Source organism: Cyprinus carpio, chromosome B1 (assembly GCF_018340385.1).
Source record: "Cyprinus carpio isolate SPL01 chromosome B1, ASM1834038v1, whole genome shotgun sequence".
NCBI lineage: Eukaryota > Metazoa > Chordata > Actinopteri > Cypriniformes > Cyprinidae > Cyprinus > Cyprinus carpio.
Genome location: NC_056597.1, coordinates 37,003,808 through 37,029,466, shown reverse-complemented (window position 1 = coordinate 37,029,466; position 25,659 = coordinate 37,003,808). Strand labels below are relative to the sequence as shown.

The following is a 25,659-nucleotide window of genomic DNA, read 5'->3' as shown; positions in this document are numbered from 1 at the left end:
TCATATTGATTGACTGCTAATATGAAATGCAAAATGGAAGATTTTCATGCATTTAGCATCTTATTGCATTCAACATTTATCAGTTCATGCACTGAATTAAAACATAACCTTAATTTGCTAGTACCGTGTTTTAATATTTGAGCTACTGAAATGTATGCATGCATTTACTTTTTAAAAAATTATACAATGTTTTAAAATGAGGAAATTCTATTTTTTTTTTTTTCATATGAACTTTTAGAAAATGTTCAGTTTTTATGTAATGATTTATTAGGTGTCATTACCAAACTGCTCAGTATTAAATAGACTTAAAATTCAGAAATAGTGATTTATTTTTATTCTTATGAATTCAAAGGGAATTTACTGCAGCGAGGTGTCCGCAGCTGATTCTGTAATGGGTCGAGACAGAAGCCACCTGTGGGAATTAGGCGGGCAGATGGTGACTAGTTTTCCCCTGACAGGATCCCTTGACCTCAACCTCCGCCTGCTGCAGAAATCATGCAGGAATAACATCAGAACAACAGGCCCTGAGAGCTGAACCTTTTTAACATTACCACTAATACACATCAACTTCAACTCTTATTCTATGACAGACCAAAATCATTGTGACTTTTTTTTTTTTTTTTTAAACATTTTTTTTTTTAAACATGACTGGAAACAATATTTCCTACTCAGCCTATTTTAATACACTGTTATTGTCAATAGCATTCAATACAATGCTTAAATTGTCTCTCTAGTAGTAGTGCACGTATGGAGCTTCACCTGTAGAGGACACTATTGAGTTACATCCTGAAAATCAGGTGAACACAAGAGGTCAAGGTCATCCAACCTGAAGCATCTTCTGTGTGAGTGCTGCTGGGATGGCATTAATGCTTTCACTGCCATGTGGCTAATGTCTGAATGTCACTAGTTTTTTTTTAATCGTTTTATTTAGGTGAAATGTCTTGATTTTAGATAAGTATAGATACTTCTGAACACATTATGGCAAACATACATGGTGGAAGATGTATTTTTTTAAAATGTTTGTTTTTAGACACATTATACCAGTAAAACAGAAATCTTCTCTGGAGACACACACTTTCTGGCTACACACACATCTATCAGACACACATACAAAAAACACACACACATTCCTCTACATCCCACAAAATCTCAACAGTCGGTGACTTGCAGCTGTCGGTGAGATTAGACATTTAGCAGGTGTCTATTTATAGTGTGGGTTAAACAGATCATAATGGCACGTCAGCACTTCTGACCATGCTGTTTAACAGCCAATTGAAAACAAAGACATACACTACATCATGGCATGATTCAGACCTCTGAGCCGTCTGCTGTCCGTCAGCAGGTCCAGACTAAACCTCAGCTGGCCTCAGAGCTGGCGAGATGATTTGGACCGTGCTGCAGATGCCTGACGGTTTGTGGCATATGTGCAAATAGCTGGATACTCTTAGAAGCTCCATTAAGAAAACCAGTCAGAGTGTTAACATAGACACACACAACGGGGTCCAAAAGACCATCAATCATCTAATCATTCTCTTTTATGTACATTGTCTCAGTAAACAAGCTGCTGCAAAGAAATGAACAGGATGGGAACAAAATCCTTTGTCATTAAGTCCTGTAGGAATCTTATAGGAATTGTTCCAAAATATGATTTTGGATTTCGAGATTCTATTTAGAATCCTGTACAATTTTCATATTGGAATCCTTTAGGATTTTCAAATTCATTTAAAATTGTTATATTTGTTCTAAACTATTTTTAAATAGAAACTATTGCATCAGAAAAGAACGCAAAATAACAATGTCACTAGTGGATTTAAACTTTTGGACCCCACTGTATTATTTGATAAAACAAAATCCACATATACAAACTATACAATATAAAATTAATTAAATTATACAAAAAGTAATATGGATGTAAGTGTTATTAAAAAACAACAACATAAAAGATGTTTATTCATACCTTAAAAGTAAGTTATACTGGTGTTTAACATATTGCTCTGTATGATATTTGATTTATGAACGTAATATGGAAGAGGCATGATGTTACTCAAACATAGTTTATTCACTGCAATGCATTAGGAGTATTTCTGTTCTGGAGATGAAAATATATGCATGTTCTCATGTACAAATACAGTGGTCAAAATGTAAACATTGCTGAAGAAAATCAGCAAGTTAGCATATTTCATATACTTCATTCAAGAACATCAGCAACCTTAAACAGAATGAGTTTCCTTTTATGAAATCATAAGCAAGTGAATAACTGAATGAAGAAATAAATAAGACCAGATAACGTTACCAGTTATTAAGATAAAGAGCAGAGGAAATGTCCCCCGAGTAAAGCGTCACAGCTCATTCAGTGCGTCTATGACACGATCAGTGCTGATGCATTTTAAATATCACGGAAAAGCAAAATATATACTGTACACGTGAGCAAATATGTATTTTCATACCAAATCTGTGCTCTAATAAATAACTCAATGCATAATAAAAGATCACATTCACAAGAATCAAATGATGGCCTTCAACTAGCCCTCAATTATTTTTCCATCTAAAAATATTAATAACTTGACATCTTTGTGCAAAAAGTGGATTAAAATGATGATTGTTGGTGATCAGTGAGGAAAATACACTTTTTAGAAAACATTTCACGACTTGCACAGCACTGCACTTCTAACACGGCCTCTCAAACACAAATTCATTGACCATGTGATCGATAAAAACAAACCAAACATCAGTCAATCACATTCAAAAGAACAGTACGTTTTACAGCTGACATCGTAGTGACAGGCAGGCTGGAGCGTCTAGAATTACATTCTGGAAAGATCGGAATAAACAATCATCCGAGTCAGAAACAAATCCCTTCTAACAATAAATGTTTGGTCCTCTCAGAAATTAATTTTGAACATTAAATCCCTGCAGCCCATGTTAAAAGTCAGAACAGAATATCTGACACTTTCTAATAACCACCAAACACTGAAAATAAAATGACCATTAAATTCCAACAGAAACAAGATACTGAAAATATTAAAGTGTTTGTGATACCAAATGTGTTTTGGTGTAATATTTAAATGTTTGGTCCTTAAATGCATTCATAAGAAAGTGATTGTAGCTAGCATCAAAAAAATATGAATTCTTTTTATATTAAAGGAATGCGTTTAACTTTTTATTCAGTTTTTGTCCAGTGCTCTCTGTAATGGTCCTGTAATGCTGGTTTGGGATCTTTTTCTTGCAGCCTCATCATATCAGATCCATCCTGGACCCGCCTCTACCTCAGCCGAGCAGAGAAGCAGCGCATGTACTCGGTCATCCAGCGCTCGTCCGCCACACTCAGTGCTGATCTTCTGGACTTCTCCAGGTCAGCTGACCTCGCTCGCCGGTGGTCTGATGATCTTCCACCTTTTTTAGACTCTCTTCGTGTTTGGACGCCCACGTCGGCCCGATGGATCTGCAGATGAATTCAGATATATTCAGCTTCTAGGATCTCTGACTCGACTCATTTGCAGTTTTCTACACTGGTGAAATCCAGCTCTTTAACCTACTAAACTTTTGTACACCAGAGAAGGTAATCTGACTGTAGCTTCGGAATATCACTGCTCCACGCTGAATAATTCACCGCTTCCACACGCGGTGTCAGATGTCACACAGTGCTTCATTCCACTGATTAGTACACGGCTGTTTAGTCGCTTCAAAATTCCCCTCTTTGTTTGTATCATTTATTGAAATCTGTTAAAAACACACTCATGCTCACTTCTGCTAATGGATACCCATGCAGGGAAAAACACAGTGCAGCTTTTTAAAATATTATTTTAATAAATAAATGTAACTATTTTTAATGTTTATATGTGAAATTAAAAATAAGGGTCAGCGCGCCAACATGCAGTGCCGTTGCACTTAAGGCGACCCGCGTTCGAGTCCAGGCTCGCGTTCCTTTCCCAATCCTGCTTTCTCTCACTTCACTTCCTGTCAATATATACTAATCCTAATAAAAGGCAAAAATGCCAAAATAAATAAATAAATAAATATTTATAGTTATGTAATATGAGAAAATATATTTAAAAATGTCAGAAATATAAACAAATATTTTAATAAAACATAGTTGTAATTCCTTTCTGCTATTTGCTATCTATACAGCAAAAATAATACTAAAATAAATAAATACATTTTTTTTATTCTAGCAAAACTGTTATTTATACAAACTGAAGCTTTTAATTTTCTTTAATATATGGCCTCATAATACAATAATATATTGAAAAAGAAATCAAACATTTATAATCTAAAATATTTTAAAATTATAAAAATAAAAAATAAAACCTATAATACATATAAAAATTAAATAAAATACTTTAAATATGTTTTCTAAAATATATATAATAATAAAAAAAAATATATGAAAACTTTTTTTATCTTATGGGTACAAGACGTTCTCATGGCAAATACATCAACATTTGAGGTAATGATCTGAGTTTTCATCTGGACTGAAAATGAGAGTAGTTTTCGTTGCCTCTAATATCAGATACGATACAGAAAGCTGCGGTTACCTCTCCAGCGGACACAGACACTCTCATATTTGGTGTCCTTCTGTCCCTGGTCTCAATGTGCCTTTCTGCCCAGTCATGAAAGATAAAAGACCGTCTGTTCTCACGGTTGGACGTCCGCTCCTTGGTGCTCCTCGGTGGCTGGCTCTTGGCCCTGGATGGTTTCCTTGATACAGATAGTTGAGATTCATCACTATCCAACTGCTTATTAGGGTAGCACGGCTCTGAACGGGGCGCCCGGCGTCTCTGTCGTCGTTTTGGATTAGATTCTGATGGTCCGTTAGGAGTCACATCCTTGTAACCATTCTCTGTGACAAAAGCATAATGAGTAGTTCACTCAAAAATGACGATTTAAATCAGGTTTCAATCAAACTGAAGCTTACAAGACATGAACGTACCCAAGGGAAGTGAGCTTTCCACGGTTGCACTCGTATCCGTGTGAACTTCTCCATTCACCCGTGGCTTCCAGGAGTCCAGGAACTTTGCATTCTCCTTGGACTCTGATGAGGATGTGTAGTGTTTGGCATTTGAGACGTTCCCCTCCTGGAGTTTGGGACTGGAGCTTCCGCTCGAGTCTGACCCACTGTCCCATCCGTCCACGAATAACGGCCTGTGTGTCTGCTCCATCAGCCTCCGCGTCAGTCTGTATTTCACAGAGTCCTCGTAACATTTCGAGAACGTCTCCCACTTGGGATCTCTGAACTTCTTCATGTACTCCGTCCGGATCTTCTTGGACATCATGTTGTTATTGGTAGACATTTCGCCCTGCTGAAATAATCACCTACGGAATGAACATAATAATGTGTCAGTCTTGTCGATGCACGCTCGCATACTTGATGTCCATCTGTTCTGAGTTGTACATAGTACGGATTGCGATGATTTTAGTATTGCAATCAGTCCTACCGTGCACGGAGGAGGAGTGCATTGTGTTATTCCAGCTCTCCGGTAGAGTAGGTTACAGCCCAGTGCCCACATTATTTATTTATATTCTTTACATAATACATAAGCCGATGTCACATTTCTAAAGGGACATTACTAACGTTCTCGGGACGTTTATAATATGATTAATAAAATGCTACGATGCTGCCGTCGCTTTTTTACGTGCATGTTCATGCATGCCTAATCATAATGTATCACAACACACTGCATTAAATTAAGGTGCAATCATATTTATTGTTATTAAGAAACTGGTAAAAATCATTGAAATAGTATTCGCTGGAGAAATGTTTACAGGTCTGTCTTCACCTGCCCTGAGTAGCGTATGTAGGTAAACACTGACTCGGATAAATGTAAGCGCTTTAAACTCACCCACTCCTTTCTCTTCCGCTCCTTATGCTTTAACGGTATATAAAGACGTGCATTTTTATTCTTACATCGTTATGAATTCCGAATGCATCTATCTATCAATGTTGAGCGCCTGCTGCGTACTAGAAAATCCAGCCTTGGTGATATTACAGCTTTGGTGATTTACAGTGCGCGTGCGCACAACATCACTTGGCCTGCCTGAGGACTTGATGCGCAAATACGCACGCACAATCCAATCTACAACAAAACATATCATAACATTATGGTAACCATACCCTAAGTTGATAGATATTTGAGTCCTAACTTTTATATATATATATATATTATATATCTATATATATATATATATGCTATATATATATATATATATTAAATGGGAAAAGGTAAATATCATTTGTAACAGGTACAGTGACTGCATTCCTCATACTAGTGAGGAACAACTCAAACACAAAGGTCTGTGACAGGACAATATTAACCAAATACAAATATGGGGTATGAAAATTTTTGGGATGTGTGCATGTTAAAATCAAAAAACTACATAATAAAAACAACACTAAAATTAACCATAAATAAAACACAAAAAAAAACATAAAAAAAAACATTGGGTTAAACCATAAATAAAACCAAAAAACATATACACAAACATAATAAAATCAAGCATAATTTTTATAACAAAACATTAAAAAACTGGTTATACAAATTCAATATGCCAGAAAAGAAAAAAACATGGTTACAATTTTACTATAATAATAATACAATAAAACCATGCTTAATTTTCGTAAGGGCACATTATTGGTATTACAGGGTAAAACCATAAAACATTTTTCTTTACAGCTGATAAGTTACCATATAAAGAAGAAAAGTATTCAGTAACTTATTCAGTATTAAATCAGTACTGTAATCCCTTTTAATTGTACCTTTTAAGTTATTCAGTATATATATATATATATATATCAGTACTGTATATATATTTATATATTTTATATATATATATATGTATTGTGTTTGTGTGTACATATATAAGTATTCAGGCTAATAATATATATAATAATCTTTATTAGCTTATACTTTATATCATTACACCCGCTGTGTGATATAAAGTATCAGCTAATAAAGATTACAACTCCTTTATACTAAGTATAAACTGCAAGATTGTCAGTGCTACTGTAATGCATCTGTGATCCATTAATTGTCCCATACGCATTCATCCTCCATTAGAGCCCACTTTAACAGCCCAGATGGTTTATAGCTGTCAGATTACAGACATAACAAGACTTTGTGTTGTGTTAATCATCTGTAAACCATCGGAGAGGTTGGGTTAATATTGTTTAGTCTGTCTCAGTGTGGGCTGAAACCTAGTGTACTGTATACTGAAAAGACATATTGACGTTGAGTACCATGTTTAAAAATAGTTTTTCAGTTTTATTTGTTGAAGTGTGATTTGTGTTGGTCATCAGCTGGACCGGGTGTACAGTGGAACGTATGGAATTAAAGGGAGCGGGGTCCTTTGATTTCAAACAGCATTCGCTAAAATACCAAGCCATGGAAGTCAGTAATAAATACATTTGTGCAATGAGAGCGCTTGGTATTTTTCTCTCCCTTGACATTTTCTCAGTTTATGCTTTTACTGCTGCTCCTACGTCAATGCATAGATAACGACTGTAGAAAAGCTGTCCACAGCAGTAATGCACCGTCGCTTGGCTCCTGAGCAGGAAGATAGGATGGTGAGCCGGGTGCTTAGAAGCACTTGCGGTGGACGATGCTGGGGCCAGCCTCGTCGTATTCCTGCTTGGTGATCCACATCTGCTGGAAGGTGGACAGGGAGGCCAGGATGGAGCCGCCGATCCAGACGGAGTACTTGCGCTCAGGGGGAGCAATGATCTACAGAGGAGGAGGAGGAGATAAAATATTACTCAGAAAACTAGTCTGTGGTATTAAAGGGGTCGTGGACTGAGAAATCTAAATTCTTTTGGCATATAAGAGGTCACTGTGCTATAAAAATATCCTGCAAATTTCAGAACTTTAAAACTTTCTCGTTAGTCTTAAAACAGATCATATTGAAGGCCGTCTGCCAAAATAACAGCTAGTGGAATGTGCCACTTTTCTGGTGTAATAGTGTGAATAAGCACCGCCTCCGCGGAGGAAGATCAACGCCTGCTTCTACATCGCTGCCTGTTAAGCCCCGCCCACCAATTTACACATGTAATGTAAACAAGAGCATCAAAATCAAGAAAACAAATAAAAAAAATGATAAAAATAAAACAAAAACAACAACACTCCAAACATTTCAAAAATGAGTAAAAACAAACCCCTTCAACTCCTTCCAAAATTAGATCCAGACCGTCAGTAAGAACCTTTGTTCACTTCATTTTACCGCAGATTCGTTTACAAACGAAGCACAATTCAGTGCAGGATTTTCAGAAAGATTGCACCTAAAAGAGGATGCTGTGTTGGCTATATTATATCGCAACACACAAGTGTGAGTAACTGTTTTCATTATGTGATCACTATTGCTTTATCTTTTATTACAGATCGTTTGATATGTACTGAATATTTATGCATTTTAAATCTAAATCACAGCAGCATCCATCTGTGAAGGACGTAGGCTGTCAATGTGTTGGCCAATCATAGCAGTGGGGGGGGGGTCAAAAACAGGACAGAAAATAGTTACATAATTACTTCTAAATTATGTTTTTAGATGCTTTTGATAACATTATAAGTACAAAATAGCAAAAAAAAGAAAAAAAAAAAAAGTCAACATGGAAAAACCAACTCAGCCAAACCTTGAGTTTTATTGCTCTAGGCTCTATTACCTTGATCTTCATTGTGCTGGGAGCCAGGGCTGTGATCTCCTTCTGCATACGGTCAGCAATACCAGGGTACATTGTGGTTCCACCAGACAGGACGTTGTTGGCGTACAAGTCTTTTCTGATGTCAATATCGCACTTCATGATGCTGTTATAAGCGGTTTCGTGAATGCCGGCAGACTCCATACCTGTGCAATTGTTTTAAGGAGAGCATATAAACGGTTGGAGGACTAAAAAGTAAGACAACAGCTGACAATCTTAAATGTTTTCAAACATACCAATGAAGGAAGGCTGGAACATGGTCTCGGGGCAACGGAAACGCTCGTTACCGATGGTGATGACCTGACCGTCGGGAAGCTCGTAGCTCTTCTCGAGGGAGGATGAGGAGGCGGCGGTGGCCATCTCATTCTCAAAGTCCAGTGCGACGTAGCAGAGCTTCTCCTTGATGTCACGGACAATCTCACGCTCGGCTGTGGTGGACGACAAAGCAAGAGTTGTTTGTTTGGTCTGTTTCCACACATGCTAGAAATATCCCAGTAAAAAGTGACCAGGTACACACCAGTTGTGACGAAAGAGTATCCGCGCTCGGTCAGGATCTTCATCAGGTAGTCTGTCAGATCGCGACCAGCCAAGTCCAGACGCATGATGGCGTGGGGAAGAGCGTAACCCTCATAGATGGGCACATTGTGGGTCACACCATCACCAGAGTCCAGCACAATACCTAACAACAGCCGGGAACAATATATCAGACAGCCAGAGTGAACAGTAAGCACGTTTGAATGCATAATTAGTCACAAATGTGACCCTGGAGCACAAAACCAGTCATAAGGGTAATTTATTTAAAAATGATTTATACATCATCTGAAAGCTGAATAAATAATATTGTAGGACAGGACATTATTTGGCCGAGATACAACTATTTGAAAATCTGTAATCTGAAGGTGCAAAAAAATTCTAAATCATATTATCTTATCCAAATTAAGTCCTTGGCAATGCATATTACTAATCAAAAATTAAGTTTTGATATATTTACTGTAGGAAATTTACAAAATATCTTCATGGAACATGATCTTTACTTACTATCCTAATGATTTTTGGCATAAAATAACAATGGATAATGTTGACCCATACAGTGTATTGTTGGCTATTGATCCAAATATACCCGTGCTACTTAAGACTGGTTTTGTGCTCCAGGGTCACAAATATATAATTAGAGTTGCTTTAAATGCACTGTGTGTAATCACAAAATGTTGCTCTTTCCTTTTACAGCACATTGTCTTACCGGTGGTACGGCCAGAAGCGTACAGGGACAGGACGGCCTGGATGGCCACGTACATGGCGGGGACATTGAAGGTCTCAAACATGATCTGGGTCATCTTCTCACGGTTGGCTTTGGGGTTCAGAGGGGCCTCGGTGAGCAGGGTTGGGTGCTCCTCAGGGGCCACACGGAGCTCGTTGTAGAAGGTGTGGTGCCAGATCTTCTCCATGTCGTCCCAGTTGGTGATGATGCCGTGCTCGATTGGGTACTTCAGGGTCAGGATACCTCTCTTGCTCTGAGCCTCGTCTCCAACGTAGGAGTCTTTCTGACCCATACCGACCATCACACCCTGCAGGGGAGCATTGAGTACAACATGATCAGAATAGCCCAAGGAAAGCCCATGCAATCATTCTCTTAATGACAAATACAAATCCAGTAAGGATCTCTGTATGTACCTGGTGACGTGGGCGGCCGACGATGGAAGGGAAGACAGCCCTGGGGGCGTCATCACCGGCGAAACCAGCCTTGACCAGGCCAGAGCCGTTGTCGCACACCAGAGCTGTAGTCTCATCGTCGTCACACATCTTGATAGGATCTACACATAAAGTCAACGAGGACCCCGACAACATCATCACTCAAACTGATAACCAAATTAGTTGAGAACTGACTGCATTTTCCAAACCAATCTGACAAAATGTTTAGTTTACATTGAGAAACTGCATTATTTTTTTGTTTGTTTTCACACGCAACCACATACAAATTTAATTGATTTCTTTCATAAATTGCATTGACTGCTTTTAAAATATGAGACACCAATGTTTCAGAAGTTTATGACACAGAATATGACACATGCATATTTAATAACTGTTTTATTTCCTACTTTGGTTTATGTTTATGCTTTATTTTTTTAGATAAAATTATCATATCTATCAAAAAAAACCATATCTTGTTATGATTTAAATCTGTATCAGTTTTTCCTGTCATAGCTATGCAAAGATTTGATTTCAAAAACAGTATCATAGCTATTAAACTAATCCATATCTTGTTATGATTTAAATCTGTATTTACCTCAGAACGATCTTAAAAAAAAAGAGGTGCTAAAGTCTGATTTTGTGGTGGCTGTGCTTTAAAATTTAATTATTATGTGCTTAAAAATAAAATAATAATAACATTAATTTAAATGTAAACAGCTGACAGTCAGTGTTCAGTAGGTTAACCCTGCCTGGTTTACATGTTTGAATATGATTAAAACTTGCATACATTAGAAATTTAGAAAAGTAATGAAAAAGTAATCAAATGTAATCAGCTTAATTAATAAAGTAGGCTAATTGAAAGAGTTACACTACTTATTACATTTTAAATAGGTTAACTTGTAATAACTTCTTTCCTAAATAGCTCAGTGTAATCTGAATGAAAAGGTGTGAGAAAACAGTTAATTATTTTTTATCATTACGATTTGTATTTTATTATTTGAAGCAAATAGCCTCAAATAATCGTAAACATATGCTAAATTAATTGCATAACGCAACATAATTAGTTGCAATTTTCGGGTTTCTGAGTTATTGAAAATACATAAAAAAAAAAAAGACTCCGATGATTCTAATTGTTAAAGATCACTTAAAAAAAAAAAAATGTACAGTTAATACATACAGAGAAAAGTTTCTATGATATCAGTGCAAGCCTAGCCTAAGTGAATGAAAAAGTTACGACCTTTGTAAAGTCAATGTCAAAAGCGAAACCCTGGTAAAATGATTAGCATCAAATTCTTCCATCACATCGTAAAGTTTCCAATTGTGAAGCGCTGTTCTTAGTTCGCTTACCTGTGTCTGTCTGTGCTCAGAGTCGCGAGTCAAACTGAGGTGCCTGCTACACAGTGACACGCGCACGTCCCGTCTTATATACACCCGTGCTCTGCTTTCCTGCTCTTCGGACAGCCATTAAGGAATGTCCCTGCATTCAGATGGAATTCTTCCCGATCCTCGTCCATATTTGGGTGTCGGTGGGTCGAGCGGAGGGGCTCCATATATGGCGCTCCAGACCCCAATCCACAGCGGGAGGGCGCAGGGCCACCCTCAGAGGCCAACACTGGGCGTTTGTGGACTGGATCTCAATATAAGGGCATGGCAGTGGGTTATGATCGTTTATCATGACATTTTACCAATGCTCAAATGAAAATGACAATGAATTCGAGCTATACATTGGATGTAATACAAGCTGCCTAAAAGTAATTGGCAAATGTATAAATGTGAATAAAAAATAGCTTATTTTTCTGTGGTTGTACATTGGACCACAAAACCAGTCATAAGGGTCAAATCTTTTGAAACTGAGATTTATACATCATATGAAAGCTGAATAAGCTTTCCATTGATGTATGTTTTGTTAGGATAGGAAACATTTGGCCGAGATACAACTATTTGAAAATCTGGAATCTGAGGGTGCAAAAAAATTTAGATATTGAGAAAATCACCTTTAAAGTTGTCCAAATAAAATCTTTGGCAATGCATATTACTGATCAGAAAAGTTTTGATGTATTTACGGTAGGACATTTACAAAATATCTTCATGGAACATAATCTTTACTTTATATCCTAATGATTTTTTGGCATGAAACAAAAATTTATAATTTTGACCCATACAATGTATTGTTGGCTATTGCTACAAATATACTCATGCTACTTAGGACTGCTTTTGTGCTCCAGGGTCACATTTAGATATTATAGACTAATTGAAATGATGACAGTGAAACCAGGAGTGACTAAAATGTACATTTTTGCAGTGTATTAATTCAGGCAAAATTAGATAAATTGGGCCATTTTTTGAAAGTCAGTTGCACTGGCAAAAAGTGGCTTAGTTTGCATGAACTGACCAATGTCAAGCCTATAAACATCATTTCTGAAATAAATTAGGCGTTTAGTCACTGGGATAACAGTGTTCTTTTCAACATAGAAAGCCACAGAAGCAGAAACTGGATGAAGGGGAGGTGAATCTTAGAAAATCTCCTACTTAAGCCTGATGTCAATAACCAAACAATGCAGTCACCATATTAGGCCTTTAAAATATACCATCATCATCAACAGAAAGATGGCAATGTATTTTCTTCAGCTTGTTCATCAGTTGGCAATTTTGTAAAGAAGTATCACCAATGATCAATATTATCAAAATAGACACTAAGCAACCCTCTCTGCCTTTCTGAGAACAGGATATTATAATGAGGTTTTACCTTCTTTTATTTGGAGATGTATATTAAATAAGACAGTCATTAGATGACCATTAAACAAGCATAACCCTATGGGCTTCTCCGTGAAGTTTGGTGCCAAGCCTTATGCCGAATCATAAACAAGTGAGTATCATATTTCCTCCTCTAATTCCAGACAGTTTATCTAGTGTCCTTACGGATTCCAGAGGCTCTCACCCCATATAGGTTGTCAGAGAAGCCCCGTAAAGTGCAGCTTATTTACTGCGGACACCACTAATTTTACCCTCTCTTCCCTATTTTTAGGAGCTCAGGGGAGACATTTGCTTCTCCATCAGTTCAGCTGCTCTTCTCACACCAGCTGCTGGAGGACAGAGAGGAGGAAGACTGAGTGGGAGCGACAGATGAGTGAAAGAAAACAAAAAGACGTTCTCAAATAAAGCCTTGCCCAATTTGGACACTTACTGTCTGTATTACACTCTTAAAAATAAAGGTGCTTAAAAGGTTCTTCACAGTGATGCCATAGAAGAACCATTTCTGGTTCCACAAAGAACAATTCAGTCAAAGGTTCTTTAAAGAATCATCTCTTTCTTACCTTTTTCTAATCTGAAGATCCTTCTTTCAACACAAAGAACCTTTTGTGAAACAGAAAGGTTCTTCAGATGTTAAAGGTTCTTTATAGAACCATTTAGACAAACAGGTTCTTCTATGGCATCGTGAAGCACGTTTATTTTGAAGAGTGTAGATCTAACCAAGTAAATGCAACCAAAACTTTTCTAAACCATTTGTGCATGATTTAAAAATTTTATAAACTAGTGTTGGTGATGCATGAAGTCAACTGAACAGTCCATCAATGACAAACACACAGGAGCTTCATTTCACAAAATTATCTTTTTGTGAAATGTCTTGTGCATGTGCTTTTATAAAATGGTCACTTTAAATGCAACTTTGTGCCAGCTCAAAATTCAATATAAAGACACAATTTTGCATAAAATCCACTTATTTTGCCTACTTTGACCCTCCCCAGCCCCTAGTATCAGAGCATACAGTTGTAATTACTGAATAAAATGCATTTATGCTACTTCAAAAGCGCTTCTGCGTCACCTTTGCAGAGTAAATTTGGCATTTTGTTATCTAATGCAATGACGTTCAGACATCTTAGAGTGTGGCCTAACAATCTAAATATATTTGGGTTCACCATCTTTAAGAAAACACCATAAAACCCAAGCTAACATCTCCATTTGGTGAGCACTATTTGGCTTTGTTATTCCTTCTATCTTTGTCTCGCAGCAGAAGAAAACCATCAAGAACTGTCTGCCGTCAATGACAGAAATACAGTTTATTTAGAAAACATGTAATTATTATTATTTTTATGAAACAGTACGAAAAAAAGTTGGAATATTAACAAGGAAACAGTAAGTAGAAACAGGAAGTAATGTCATATATGAGCTTCCAGGTAGTGCTCATAGTTGGCTCGCAGGAGGAACTCAAAGTACGGTTTCGATTTGAGACTCTCCAGCTCGTCTTCCTGCAGAAGATCCTTCACGTCAGGCAGGTACGACTGCAGAGAAACACCTGTGGCCACAAAACACACTCTGACTGTATAAGCAGCTTTTGCATAGTAATTCAATCACTGTATGTCCTAAAGTAGGGTTGCCAATGCTTTGGATGTAAGATGTTATATTGTATACTTAATATCTGCTAAAAGCAAGTCTCAAATAAGCCTAAACCACTTTGAAACTTCAAAACAAGTTTCTAGAACAACTGTGTGTGTGATTAGCAGAGTCCCTGTACCTTCCTGAATGAGTTTCTGTAGGATCCTGACGAAAGTGCTGTCTCTGGCTGCTTCTAGAGGATCGTCATTATCATCAGACGACGCCCAACTGCAACCAATCCATCAGCCAGTCATTGCAAGACCATTAGCCAAGTAAAACAAAACCTCATTGGAGTGAGTTTTGAGATGCTCACCTCTCCTTCCAGTCTTTCTTCAAGGCTTTACTGAAGATCTCCCGTTTTAGGGCATCAGTATCAACCGCGTCCTCCTACAGGTGACGAATACACATCAGAAACATACGTGCTCAGGAAAGTAACTTGTTTTTTACTGTAGTCTATTATTTACAGATACCTCCTCCAAGTACTCCAGCAGATCGAGAGCTTTCTTGAAGTCGTACTCGTTGGCTCCACGGTTCTCATTGCAGATGTACAGCTGGAGACGAGGAATAGACAGACATAAAGTAAGAGAAATGAGGAGGAAGTGCATGAGCACAGTATATTTTGTGGTTTACTCACTTCGATGAGGTTCCGAGGGCTCAGTAAAGGCATGCTGTCTGGGTCCAGCTGCTTCTCGTCCAGCAGCTGTTTAGGAAGAGTCTCCTGATGAAGCAGAAACCTCTCCTGCTCCACTATATCTGCACCAACACACATGAAAAAACACCAGATGACAACAATTATATATCAGAAATATTTAAGGCTCAAGAGATTACTTGGGGAGGGAAATGCAGGTCCGATTCAAACCCATGTCGCCCGCATGAGCACCACAGCTCAATGTACTAATCACTAGGCCTGATAAACTGAGTATCAACTTTCATTACTCTCTGTCTACATGCATCCGAACACATGTGAGTGCACATGACTGACCGTTGAGCTGTCTGCGGTGCACAGCTTCAGGCATGTCTGACACCAGAGCCGTGAGTTTGCTGAGGGCCAGCAGGGTCTTCTTCTTGCTGAAGTACCGAGTCTCTGTGTTGGCCTGACTGTACAGGGTACGATGGGCCTTTCATGAAGAAAACAAAGCATTTCTAACACTACAAGTGACAGTAACCATGTGGTGTGCACTTTAGTGTATAATAAAAATGTAATATGTATTTATTTGATTCCTTTTTCCTCTTACTCGCTGATAGTCCTGCACATGTATGTCATGCAGCCAGCTGAGGTGATCATGAGCCTGCAGGAAGCTGGCCAGCTGCTGGTGTGTTGCTATTGGCTGAGACAGCAGCTTCCCTCTCTTGCCTTTCTCCATGTACCAGCGGAACAGGAAGTCAGCGAAGTTCTACAGGAAACAGGGAGAGCTGTCAGTAAATGCATTTGGCACAGGTACCGTAAACAACTGTGATTCAGTATATTTTTCTCAGAACTGCATTGCAAGAATTTCAAAGTGTCCGTGTGCAATACTCTTTAATTAAACAAAAGACCGTTCTACGAATATTCCAATATTATATATAGTGCAATATTATATAACTAGCCAAAAGCTATTTCAAACTACACTATCCAGAAGCATCTGTTGATAATATAGTAGTGGTTAAAAGTTTGGGATTGCTGAGATTTTTTAAAATGTTTGTGAAAGAAGCCTCTTATGCTCTTCATGGCTGCATTTATTATATCAAAATGATATGATATTATATACAATTTAAAATAACAGTTTCCTATTTGAACGGATCTTAAAATGTCATCTATTCCTCTGATCATAAAGCTGAATTTTTTAGCATTATTATTTCAGTTTTCAGTGTCAAGGCCATTTCACACTGAGCGCGATGCGAATCGCTGATGAACGTTTATTTCACACCGAGTGCAAAACGAGTAATCACCTTCTGCTAATTCACACGTGCACGATAAAATACAACAAAAAGCAAAACATTTTACCATCGTCCGCTGCTCAATATGCAGCATTAAATTAAGATAAATAACTTTTGGTTCTTCAGAAACACAAACTATCCATAATGCTTACAAGAAAATATAATAAGAGGTACAATTACCAACAAGCTACATTTCAAAATGTATGGAATTAATGTTTTTGCTCAAACGCCACTGTCAACCATCATCGAGTGCTTGTAATAACTTCTGATTGATCTAAAATCGATTTTGATTCTATAATAGGCAGACATGCATTCTTTGTATGTTATAATGAACTGAACGCTTCCTGCTTGTCATTTCCCATAAACATCCTTTATTGTTATAAAAATACAAATATCCTAATAAAAACATTTAAAAAAACTTTATTTCTGTGTTTACACACTCGTGCTCAATACAGTCGAGTGATTGTAATGTGATGTAATGCTCAAATCTTATTGGACGGCCTGTGTTTTCACTTTGCGAAACTGAAAAGATTCGCCGGACTGGTTCGAAAAAAAAACATTCACATTTTTGGCGCGCGACTGTTCATGGTCTATGTGGAAGCATCCATAGGAATCTGTTATTTTATTCCAGCGCGTCATCACGTCCGATATATTTATTTCGCCTTTTTGCGCTCAGTGTGGAAAGGCCTTCACATGATCCTTCAGAAATCATTCTAATATGCTGATTTACCGCTCAAAAAATTTCTGATTATTACCAATGTTGAAAACAGTTTTTGTGGAAACAGTGATAAACTGTTTCAGGAATCTTTGATGAAAAGAAAGTTCAAAAGAAGAGAGTTTTGTTTTTAAATACCAATCTTTCTAAGATTAAAAATGTCTTCACTGTCACTTTTACCATGTAATGCATCATTCAAGTCCTGATAACCGAACTCTAACATGGTTTGTGTTGTTGGGCCGGTGGGTTTGTTACCTGATCAGCGAATTTGACCATGTACTGCTGTAGTCGACTCTGGTTATCCGTCCTCTCACACAACTGCACCAATATGTCAAAGTCACAGTATTTCTCCGCCAGCGCCGCAACCCACTGATGCTGACCCAACTCCACTGCCACAATCACAGACAACACAAATATATTAAGCACATAATCTGCTCCGCTTTGCAGCTTATTCTGGCCACACAGACAGGAAGAGACCATCTGACTGAGACAAAAACACCAATGTAAGCTCACAGAGAGGTGCGAGCAGCTCCGAGCGTTTCTGCGTGTACTCGTTCTCCAGCGTGACGTAGCGCTCCTGATGTCCGGCACGGCGGAGAGACGTCAGCTGAGCCACGTAACCGCTCAACAGAGAGTCCAACAGCGCCACCAGCTGCTCGCTCAGCACGGCGCGCACCTCCACGTCTGCGTGAGGATACGCCGCGTGCAGGATCAGCTCGTGCTGCCGCATGATGACGGCTCGTGTTTACAGTAGGGATGCAACGATTAAGAGGAAGTAACTATGACCCTACATAAAACTAAAAGCTGCTCGTGTTTACAGTAGGGATGCAACGATTAAATCAAAGCATGATTCGATTCACGATTTTTTATAACAAAATGAGATCGAAGACATCATACAGTAAATTAAAATGTGTCCTTTTCTTAGGCTATTGCTGCACGTTTCTTTGTGAAACTGAAATATAACGAAACTTAATTAAAATAAAGCTTTGTCTGTGTTCTTTCCATTTAAAATTAAAGGAAACCACTGCATTTAATCATGATCCAAGACTGTATAATTTCGAAATTTGAAGCAAAAACAGAATGGAGTTTTGTGAAACTATACTACATAAAACATATCTGAATGCAATAGCAGACGAGCTGAATGAGATGCAGATTCACTCTCTGTCAGCAGGTGGCGCATATGAACAGCAATGATCGTGTTTCCTGGGTTACCGCTGAGCTGCTCTTATGAACACTACTTTAATATGCATCGTTTAGAGACAAGATGAAATTAAAATCGTTACATCGCTAGTTTATAGTGCTGTGGAGGAGTCCCGTCAGGTGTGTTTACCTGTCCATGGGATGTACTCTGGCTCCGGGCTGCAGTTCTCTGGCGCTCTGTACAGAGATGCTTTGGTCTCTCGGTACTGTGCTGCTGCTTGGAGCATATCTCAACACAAAACATGATGATTATTCATCTCTCTAACTCGGAGACCAGGAAGATGATGTGTACAATATTCTTTCGCGCCCCGTGAATTTAATATTGAGGATTTGTGGCTTTAAGTCTATGTATATTAGCCTTAAGGATGTCAAACTTTTAATCTTTAATCTTGTGGGCTGTGAGGTGGACACTGAAAGATTTGAGACAAAAAATATTTAACAAAATGTATTTTTGGGCCGGTCAAAATTAAGAGGCATCTAAGATATTAATGAAATATATTTAACATTGATTTTCTTATATTCATATATTATTAAAGTATTTCCATAGTTTTTAACAAAAAGAAATTAAATTATTAATTAATATATATATATATATATTTTTTTTATTTTTGTGGATTGATTTAATAGAAATCTCTACAAACAATACACAAGTAATTACTCTCAAAATACACAACAATCTTGTAACATTATACATGTCTTTACTGTCACTTTTGTCAACAATGATTTCTGAAGATCATGTGACACTGAAGACTGGAGTAATTTTGCTGAAAATACAGCTTTGCATCACAGGAATAAATAACATTTTACAATATAATCAACTAGAAAAGAGTTATTTTGAATTGTAATACTATTTCACAATATGACTGTTTTTAATATATTTTTGAGCACATAAATGCAGCCTTGGTGAGCAGAAGATAAATACTACATGAACAATTAAAAAAGTACTGTATATTTCACAAAAATTCTCTCTTTATTGGATAAAAACGACAAGTAACTAGTTATGTTCAACCTGGCCCACTGATTCAAGATTATCTGAATGAAGCAATTAATAAGTCAGAAAAACTGCTGTGCACCTTGACAATGTCATTGACATTGAGCACCACCTCGGCCCACCTGGCGGCATCCGAATGCTCTTTTAAAGCTTTTTCCTCCTCATCCAACAGACACTCAAAGATGGAGGAGATCTGAGACACCTGGAGACACAAACATGAGATAAAGCAGAGAAAATACATATATTCTCTGTTCCAGTTTGATGATCAAGGTGCTGAAGTCTGGCACCTCTCTGAAGAACACGTCCGCGGGCGTGAGGTTGGACGGTATGTCGGTGTTGCTCTTCTTCAGGGCTGACAGGATGGCCGTGTTCACCAGCTCTGGATGCTTGGCATGATGGTTCTTCAGCACGATGGCGGCCGAGAGCTTCTCCGCATGCTCGCATAGCAAGAGTCGCGTGGCCATGGGGGACATGTGCACCGCTGTGGAAGTGAGGCGGTCTAGAAGACCCGTCTGTAGAGCAGACAGAAAGAAAAGGCATTGCTAAAGACTGTGAGGAGGATGAAAGAGTGTCTCATAGCTTGTGTGTCTGATGAGGAACCTGAAGCAGGAAGTCCATGAGGCAGCGGTGAGCTTTCATCTTATCCTCCAACTGATGCAGCAGGATCAGTGACGTCAGTGTAAATCCAGCGCCCTCTACAGGACAAAACACACAAACGTACAAATCCACCGCGGTCCACAATTAACATCTTTTACCTCTGGATTTACAATTTTTTTTTTTTTTTTTTTTTTTTTAACACAAGTGACAACACATATGTGACCCTGGACCACAAAACCAGTCATAAGGGTACATTTTTCGAAATCTAGATTTATACATCATCTGAAAGCTGAATAGATAAGCTTTCTATTGATGTATTGTTTGTTAGGATAGGACAATATTTGGCTGAGATACAACTATTGAAAATCTGGTGCAATTTTTTTTTAAATATTATTGGGGAAATCACCTTTAAAGTTGTACAAATTATGAATATTACTAATCAAAAACTAAGTTTTGATATTTACAGTAGGAAATTTACAAAATATCTATAAACCAAAAAAAAAAACACAATGTGTCCGATTTTTTGTGACATAGTTGGCTCATATATTCAGGAAAAATAAAAAAAAAGATTATTCTACTAAATAAAAGGAATTGTATATTAAATATGTTGCATCTTTTAAGAGGATTTTTTTTTAATGATTTATATTAAATAATATATAATAATACATATAATTAATTATGGAAAACAATTGATTTTTGTGTAAATATAATGTATTAATTACATAAATATAAACATGATTTATTAATAAAAATAATTAATAAAATACGTAATAAAATTAACACAAAATACACTTTCATGGTTTCTCACAAACATAAAAATACTCGAACCAGCGTTCTAAACACTCACCGTCAGGAACAGACTCGGCCCAGCGTGGGTCACATGCAGGGAAGTCGTCCACCAGATCCAGGTCAATCTGGGTCACGACGGCATCCAGCTCTGCAGCTCCCTCTCCGTCGCTGGGGAAGAGCTCATCCACCATGCTCTGAGCTCCTACCGGATCATGACTGCAGAGCAGAGCGTCTGTGAGCCGCAGTCAGTCACTGACTCAATAGTCACAAACACAAGTGAAGGAAGCTCACCGGCAGAACTGCAGGAACGCTTGCTTCAGCAGCTTCGTTCTGTCCTCCTGAGCCACCATGTGTGTTTTAGGTGGTGTCTCGAACGGGGTACCCTGAAAAGATACTTCCTTGAATAAATTAAAACATTATTAATGTAAACATACATGCAGATAAATTACATATAGTCAAGAGACTAGTACATGAATAGACAAAAATCACCCAAATAGTTCTAATCCTTTTAAATTATTATTTTTTTCCTAGTTATAGAAATTATATATTTACCAGAGACTAGCTCATAAATACTCAATAAACATTAAAACTATAATATTTTATATATATATATATATTTTAGTAACTTAAATTAAAATATTGTAAACTTCTACATACATAGAAATTACATAAAATTTACCAGAAACTAGTTAACGAATGCACAAAAATTCATAAAATATTTAAAATATAATAAATGTTTACATTTATAACATTTCAATTTATAATGAAGTGCCATAAATAAATAAAAAAAAATCCGGATTTCAAGTCACTTAAATAAATTAAAACATACATTTCTATATACGTATAAATTTGATATTTTTGCCAGATACTAGTTCATGAATCACAAAAAACTGCCAAATAATTCAAAATGTCATTTTTTTAACAATATTTATAATTTTACATTTATAACATTATAAATTGTAATGAAGTGCCCTGAAAAGAAAAAATAAATCCTGATTTCTAAATTCAAAATGACATAATATTTATATTTTTTAAATTATAAAATTTCTAAATAATTCAACAGACACCAAACAATATAAGAAAATATATACATATATAATCTAACACAAAAAAAAACATACAATGTAAAAAAAAAAAAAAAAAAAAAAAAAAATTATATATATATATATATATTATATATATATATATATATAATTTAACATGTATAAAAATTGTGTATAAAATTTTATTAGGCCTCCTTTAAGTGAATTGGGTCCAGACCTCAGGTCCAGCCACTGAGGTGCAGAGCGAGTCCTCCATGGTCTCAGGCAGCAGGGAAGCACTTTCTCTCGCTAAAACAGCAACCAGCCCGCTGTTCTGAGAGAAAAACACCGGCAGACCGGCACACACCCCACCGCCTCGGATACGGTCCCCTGCACAACAGCCAAAACAACGGAGATGAACTACAGGAGGAAGACCAGCTCCTTCATCTGTCTTCTCAGTCTGAGTGCTGCACCTGGAGAGCTGAAGGAGATCTTCTCCTCGGCGAGTCCTCCGCGTCCAGCTCCAGTGCTGCAGGTGAACACCAGCTCCTCATTATAGAGGTACGCCGCTGGACTCGACGGATCAGGCAACACCAAACGTGTCTTCTGCAGCTCCTCCTCACTCTGACGGACAAAACCAGAGTTCAGTTCACTATCCAGGAAGCTGAGTCTAAAGACTCCGATCGTTTGAACGCTGTACCTGGAAGGGCGGGTTGTATTTGGTGACCTCCACAGTGAGCAGGTCTGGGGACGGCGCAGTGCTTTCTGCAAGAGTGACCAGGCAGAAATACGCCACACATGGAGTGTCGCCCGGATGCCACGCCGCTGCCAACACCACCAGCCCCGCTCTGAAGAGACACACAACATGTCACTGCATGATACTGCCAATCCTGCATGTACTGTCTGTGCATTAAAAATTAATCTGAGGATTATTTGATTTCATATTCAAAAGACTCACTTGCTGTACTGCATGTCCAGATAAGAGACTTTCACTCCTTTCTTGATCTCGGAGTAGTTACTTTCTGAGTCCTATAAGACAAGCAAAGGATATTACATATGCACACATCTATTTATGACATATTCCCACATAGATGCAAAAAGTGCCAGTGAACCTGCATAGATGCATTCAATCGAAACAAAAGAAGTGCCAGTGATGACATTTATTATGTAACAAAAGATTTCAAATCTGCTCCTTAGAGCTGGCAAAAACCTTGAAAATAATAATGCATTATAGTTTCCACAAAAAAAAAAACTGTTTTCAACACGAAGGATCATGTGACACTGAAAAAATGTTTCTTGAGCAGCAAATCAGTATATTAGAATGATTTCTGAAGATCATGTGACACTGAAGACTGGAGTAATGATGCTGAAAATACAGCTTTGATCAGAGAAATAAATTATATATACATAGATGAAATTCAAATAGAAAATGTTAAAGTTTTTACTGTATTTTTGATCAAATAAATGCAGCCCTGGTGATCATAAGAGATTAAATAAAAATAAAAAACACTGAGCACTAAAATAAAATACAAAATATAAAAAATATAAAGGCTGTGTTGCTCGTTTCACATGCAAATAGGGCATTTGGGGCACAGCAGCAAAAAATATTTCTAAAAGTCAGAAAACGGGTAGAAAATGGGCATTAAAGAAAACAAACATGACCCTTTTTTCACAAAACCTTTACTGTTATACACTATCAGTTAAAAGTGTTTAAAAAAATAAAGTCTCTAATGCTAAACAAGGCTGCATTTATTTGATAAAAACCGTAAAAAGTTTAATACTGTGAAATATTACATACAATTTAAAATGACTGTTTTCTATATGATTATATTTTAAAATGTATTTTTCCCCCTTGCAATCAAAGCTGAATTTTCAGCATCATTACTCCAGTCTTCAGTGTCACATGATCCTTCAGAAATCATTCTAATATACTGATTTGCTGCTCAAGAAACATTTCTGACTATTATCAACGTTGAAAACATTTTTGTGGAAAGAAAACCCTGACCCCTTTAAGCTGAAAATCTGCTCTGGTTCTTTGCCATGACCTGATTTTTTTATATCAGATGTTCATAAGAGCATGTTAATTCTAGAATTAGGTTTCTGACCCAGATGGCGTCGGTGATGCTGTCTGTGATGATCTGATTGGTGCTCCAGCTCAACACCTGCGTCTCACCGTTCTCATCCACCTCCCATTTACTGAGGCCACACGAGCCGAGAGAGTACAGACAGCCGGTCTCCTTCACCCAGAGCACACTGAACACCTGAGGAGCCAGACACCCCGTCAGAGTCTGAACACACGATCTGCTTCCACCTCTAAACAACACACGGTACTGACTGTGAGGTCGGCCGGCTGGCCGCGGATGCCGAACAGGCTGGAAACCCTGCGTCCGATGCCGGACAGCATCCCCTGACCCTGCTGAACCGGTCTCTGGTGCAGTTTACCAGAGGAGTCCGGAGCGAGCCGGAGCAGGTGACCGCGGTACGATGACACGATGAAGCTCCCGCCCTGAAACAGCGAGAGAAAACAGCTCATGGAAGAAGAGACGTATATATAATTCCAATATAGATATAAACAATATAATAAAAAGCCTTTAACTGATTGTCATTCTGTATTTTTGTGTTCTAATTCAGACTGTCGTGTTTGCTTGTGTTGTAAAGCATTTGAGAAAGTACCCTTCTGAAGGCACTATACAAAATAAATGTATTACTAAAAACGCCCACAACGGATGAAAAATGAATCTGCCAAGTCTGTGAAACCTCCTCCTATAAAACTATATAATATTTTAGAAATAATAATGGTACAAATAAATTAATGTTCACCTTTTATTTGTATTTAGCCTTCATGCAAACAAGAAACTTTGTCAGATAAAATGAAAACGCCATCTAAACTTTTCTGAAGACAACTGGTTCCTTTCAAAGATGCATTCTTATAAAACACCTGCTCTGCGTTTTGATTTTGAAACATGTAGTGCTCATGTTTATTCAACGAAGTTAACGCCTACAAATAAATCAATGCATGGTAAACACTGGTAATTTATATTGAGATATCAGAAATGTGTTTAAAAATCATGTCACCGTTATTGAAAAAAAATGTACTACGATATATACTGATGCTGAATTATTCTCCAGCCCTAGAGGAGAAATGAAAATAAAAGCTTCTGCACTCCTCGTTCTGCCTGATTGCACACCTTTACTGCTGCGACGTAGTTGCACACATGTCCGCCCAGATCCAGAGACGTCTCAGTGTAAGTCCCGTCGTGAGCCAGACTGGGCCAAAACCGAGCCGAACCGTCTGGAGACACAGCCAGTGCACTGATAGCCTGTGAAAAACACACATGCATTCATGCTTGCATCAGAAATCTCCACTGATAGTATGTTCAGTGACGCATGACCTCACCTGAGTGGGGGCAGAATCCAGTGGACTGGAGGAAGTGATGGAGATGAGATCGGCGCTGTACACAAACTCACTGGAGGGCAGCTGGAGGTCTTTACACACCGACAGCTGCAATGACGGCAAGAGCACAATGTTTGTACAGCAAAGTATAACAGCAAATTCTGCTCCAAGCAATCGTTCCGCTTTCTGACCTTTGCCACAGACGTCTGAGACACTTTCCAGATGATCAGCCGTTCTCCACAAACCATCCAGGCCCAGCCGGACGCCTCCACCTTCACAGAGATC

The 25,659-nt window shown here is 37.9% G+C and overlaps 3 protein-coding genes across 6 annotated transcripts in view; all 3 read right to left on the bottom strand.

The window, feature by feature from the left end:
* Positions 1-2,038: 2,038 nt before the first annotated feature.
* LOC109055634 (centriole, cilia and spindle-associated protein-like) lies at positions 2,039-6,065 on the bottom strand. 3 transcript variants are annotated; one of them, XM_042717340.1, is made up of 4 exons: positions 5,436-6,065; positions 4,931-5,313; positions 4,536-4,840; positions 2,039-3,442 (listed from the first exon to the last, which is right to left on the bottom strand). In XM_042717340.1, exons 2-4 carry the CDS (start codon positions 5,289-5,291, stop codon positions 3,263-3,265), a joined length of 846 nt encoding a protein of 281 aa, XP_042573274.1. In that variant the 5' UTR covers positions 5,292-5,313; positions 5,436-6,065; the 3' UTR covers positions 2,039-3,262. The 3 variants fall into 3 exon arrangements, with proteins under 3 accessions (XP_042573274.1, XP_042573275.1, XP_042573273.1); XM_042717341.1 differs by having other exon boundaries at positions 4,931-5,300; positions 5,841-6,065; XM_042717339.1 differs by having other exon boundaries at positions 5,841-6,064.
* Positions 6,066-7,234: 1,169 nt separating this feature from the next.
* Positions 7,235-11,873, bottom strand: LOC109055646 (actin, alpha skeletal muscle 2). Of its 2 annotated transcripts, none has more exons than XM_042717337.1 (7): positions 11,723-11,873; positions 10,358-10,497; positions 9,927-10,251; positions 9,204-9,365; positions 8,923-9,114; positions 8,651-8,832; positions 7,235-7,718 (listed from the first exon to the last, which is right to left on the bottom strand). In XM_042717337.1, the coding sequence occupies exons 2-7, from the start codon at positions 10,484-10,486 to the stop codon at positions 7,575-7,577; spliced, it is 1,134 nt and encodes a 377-aa protein (XP_042573271.1). In that variant the 5' UTR covers positions 10,487-10,497; positions 11,723-11,873; the 3' UTR covers positions 7,235-7,574. The 2 variants fall into 2 exon arrangements, with proteins under 2 accessions (XP_042573271.1, XP_042573272.1); XM_042717338.1 differs by having other exon boundaries at positions 10,358-10,503; positions 11,723-11,855.
* A 2,541-nt stretch (positions 11,874-14,414) lies between these two features.
* Positions 14,415-25,659, bottom strand: part of LOC109055630 (nuclear pore complex protein Nup133) — a 14,057-nt gene continuing 2,812 nt past the window's right edge. Inside the window, 24 exon segments of the mRNA XM_042717336.1 lie at positions 14,415-14,669; positions 14,889-14,977; positions 15,063-15,136; positions 15,220-15,300; positions 15,384-15,502; positions 15,732-15,867; positions 15,985-16,143; positions 17,637-17,770; positions 17,895-18,185; positions 18,712-18,810; positions 19,654-19,774; positions 19,860-20,084; positions 20,173-20,267; positions 21,017-21,174; positions 21,250-21,341; positions 22,219-22,370; positions 22,454-22,604; positions 22,681-22,828; positions 22,939-23,009; positions 24,086-24,241; positions 24,316-24,486; positions 25,169-25,300; positions 25,378-25,482; positions 25,566-25,659. The exon segment at positions 25,566-25,659 is cut by the window's right edge and continues 10 nt beyond it. Of these exon segments, the coding sequence (XP_042573270.1) occupies positions 14,533-14,669; positions 14,889-14,977; positions 15,063-15,136; positions 15,220-15,300; positions 15,384-15,502; positions 15,732-15,867; positions 15,985-16,143; positions 17,637-17,770; positions 17,895-18,185; positions 18,712-18,810; positions 19,654-19,774; positions 19,860-20,084; positions 20,173-20,267; positions 21,017-21,174; positions 21,250-21,341; positions 22,219-22,370; positions 22,454-22,604; positions 22,681-22,828; positions 22,939-23,009; positions 24,086-24,241; positions 24,316-24,486; positions 25,169-25,300; positions 25,378-25,482; positions 25,566-25,659 (3,190 nt within the window). The 3' untranslated portion in view covers positions 14,415-14,532.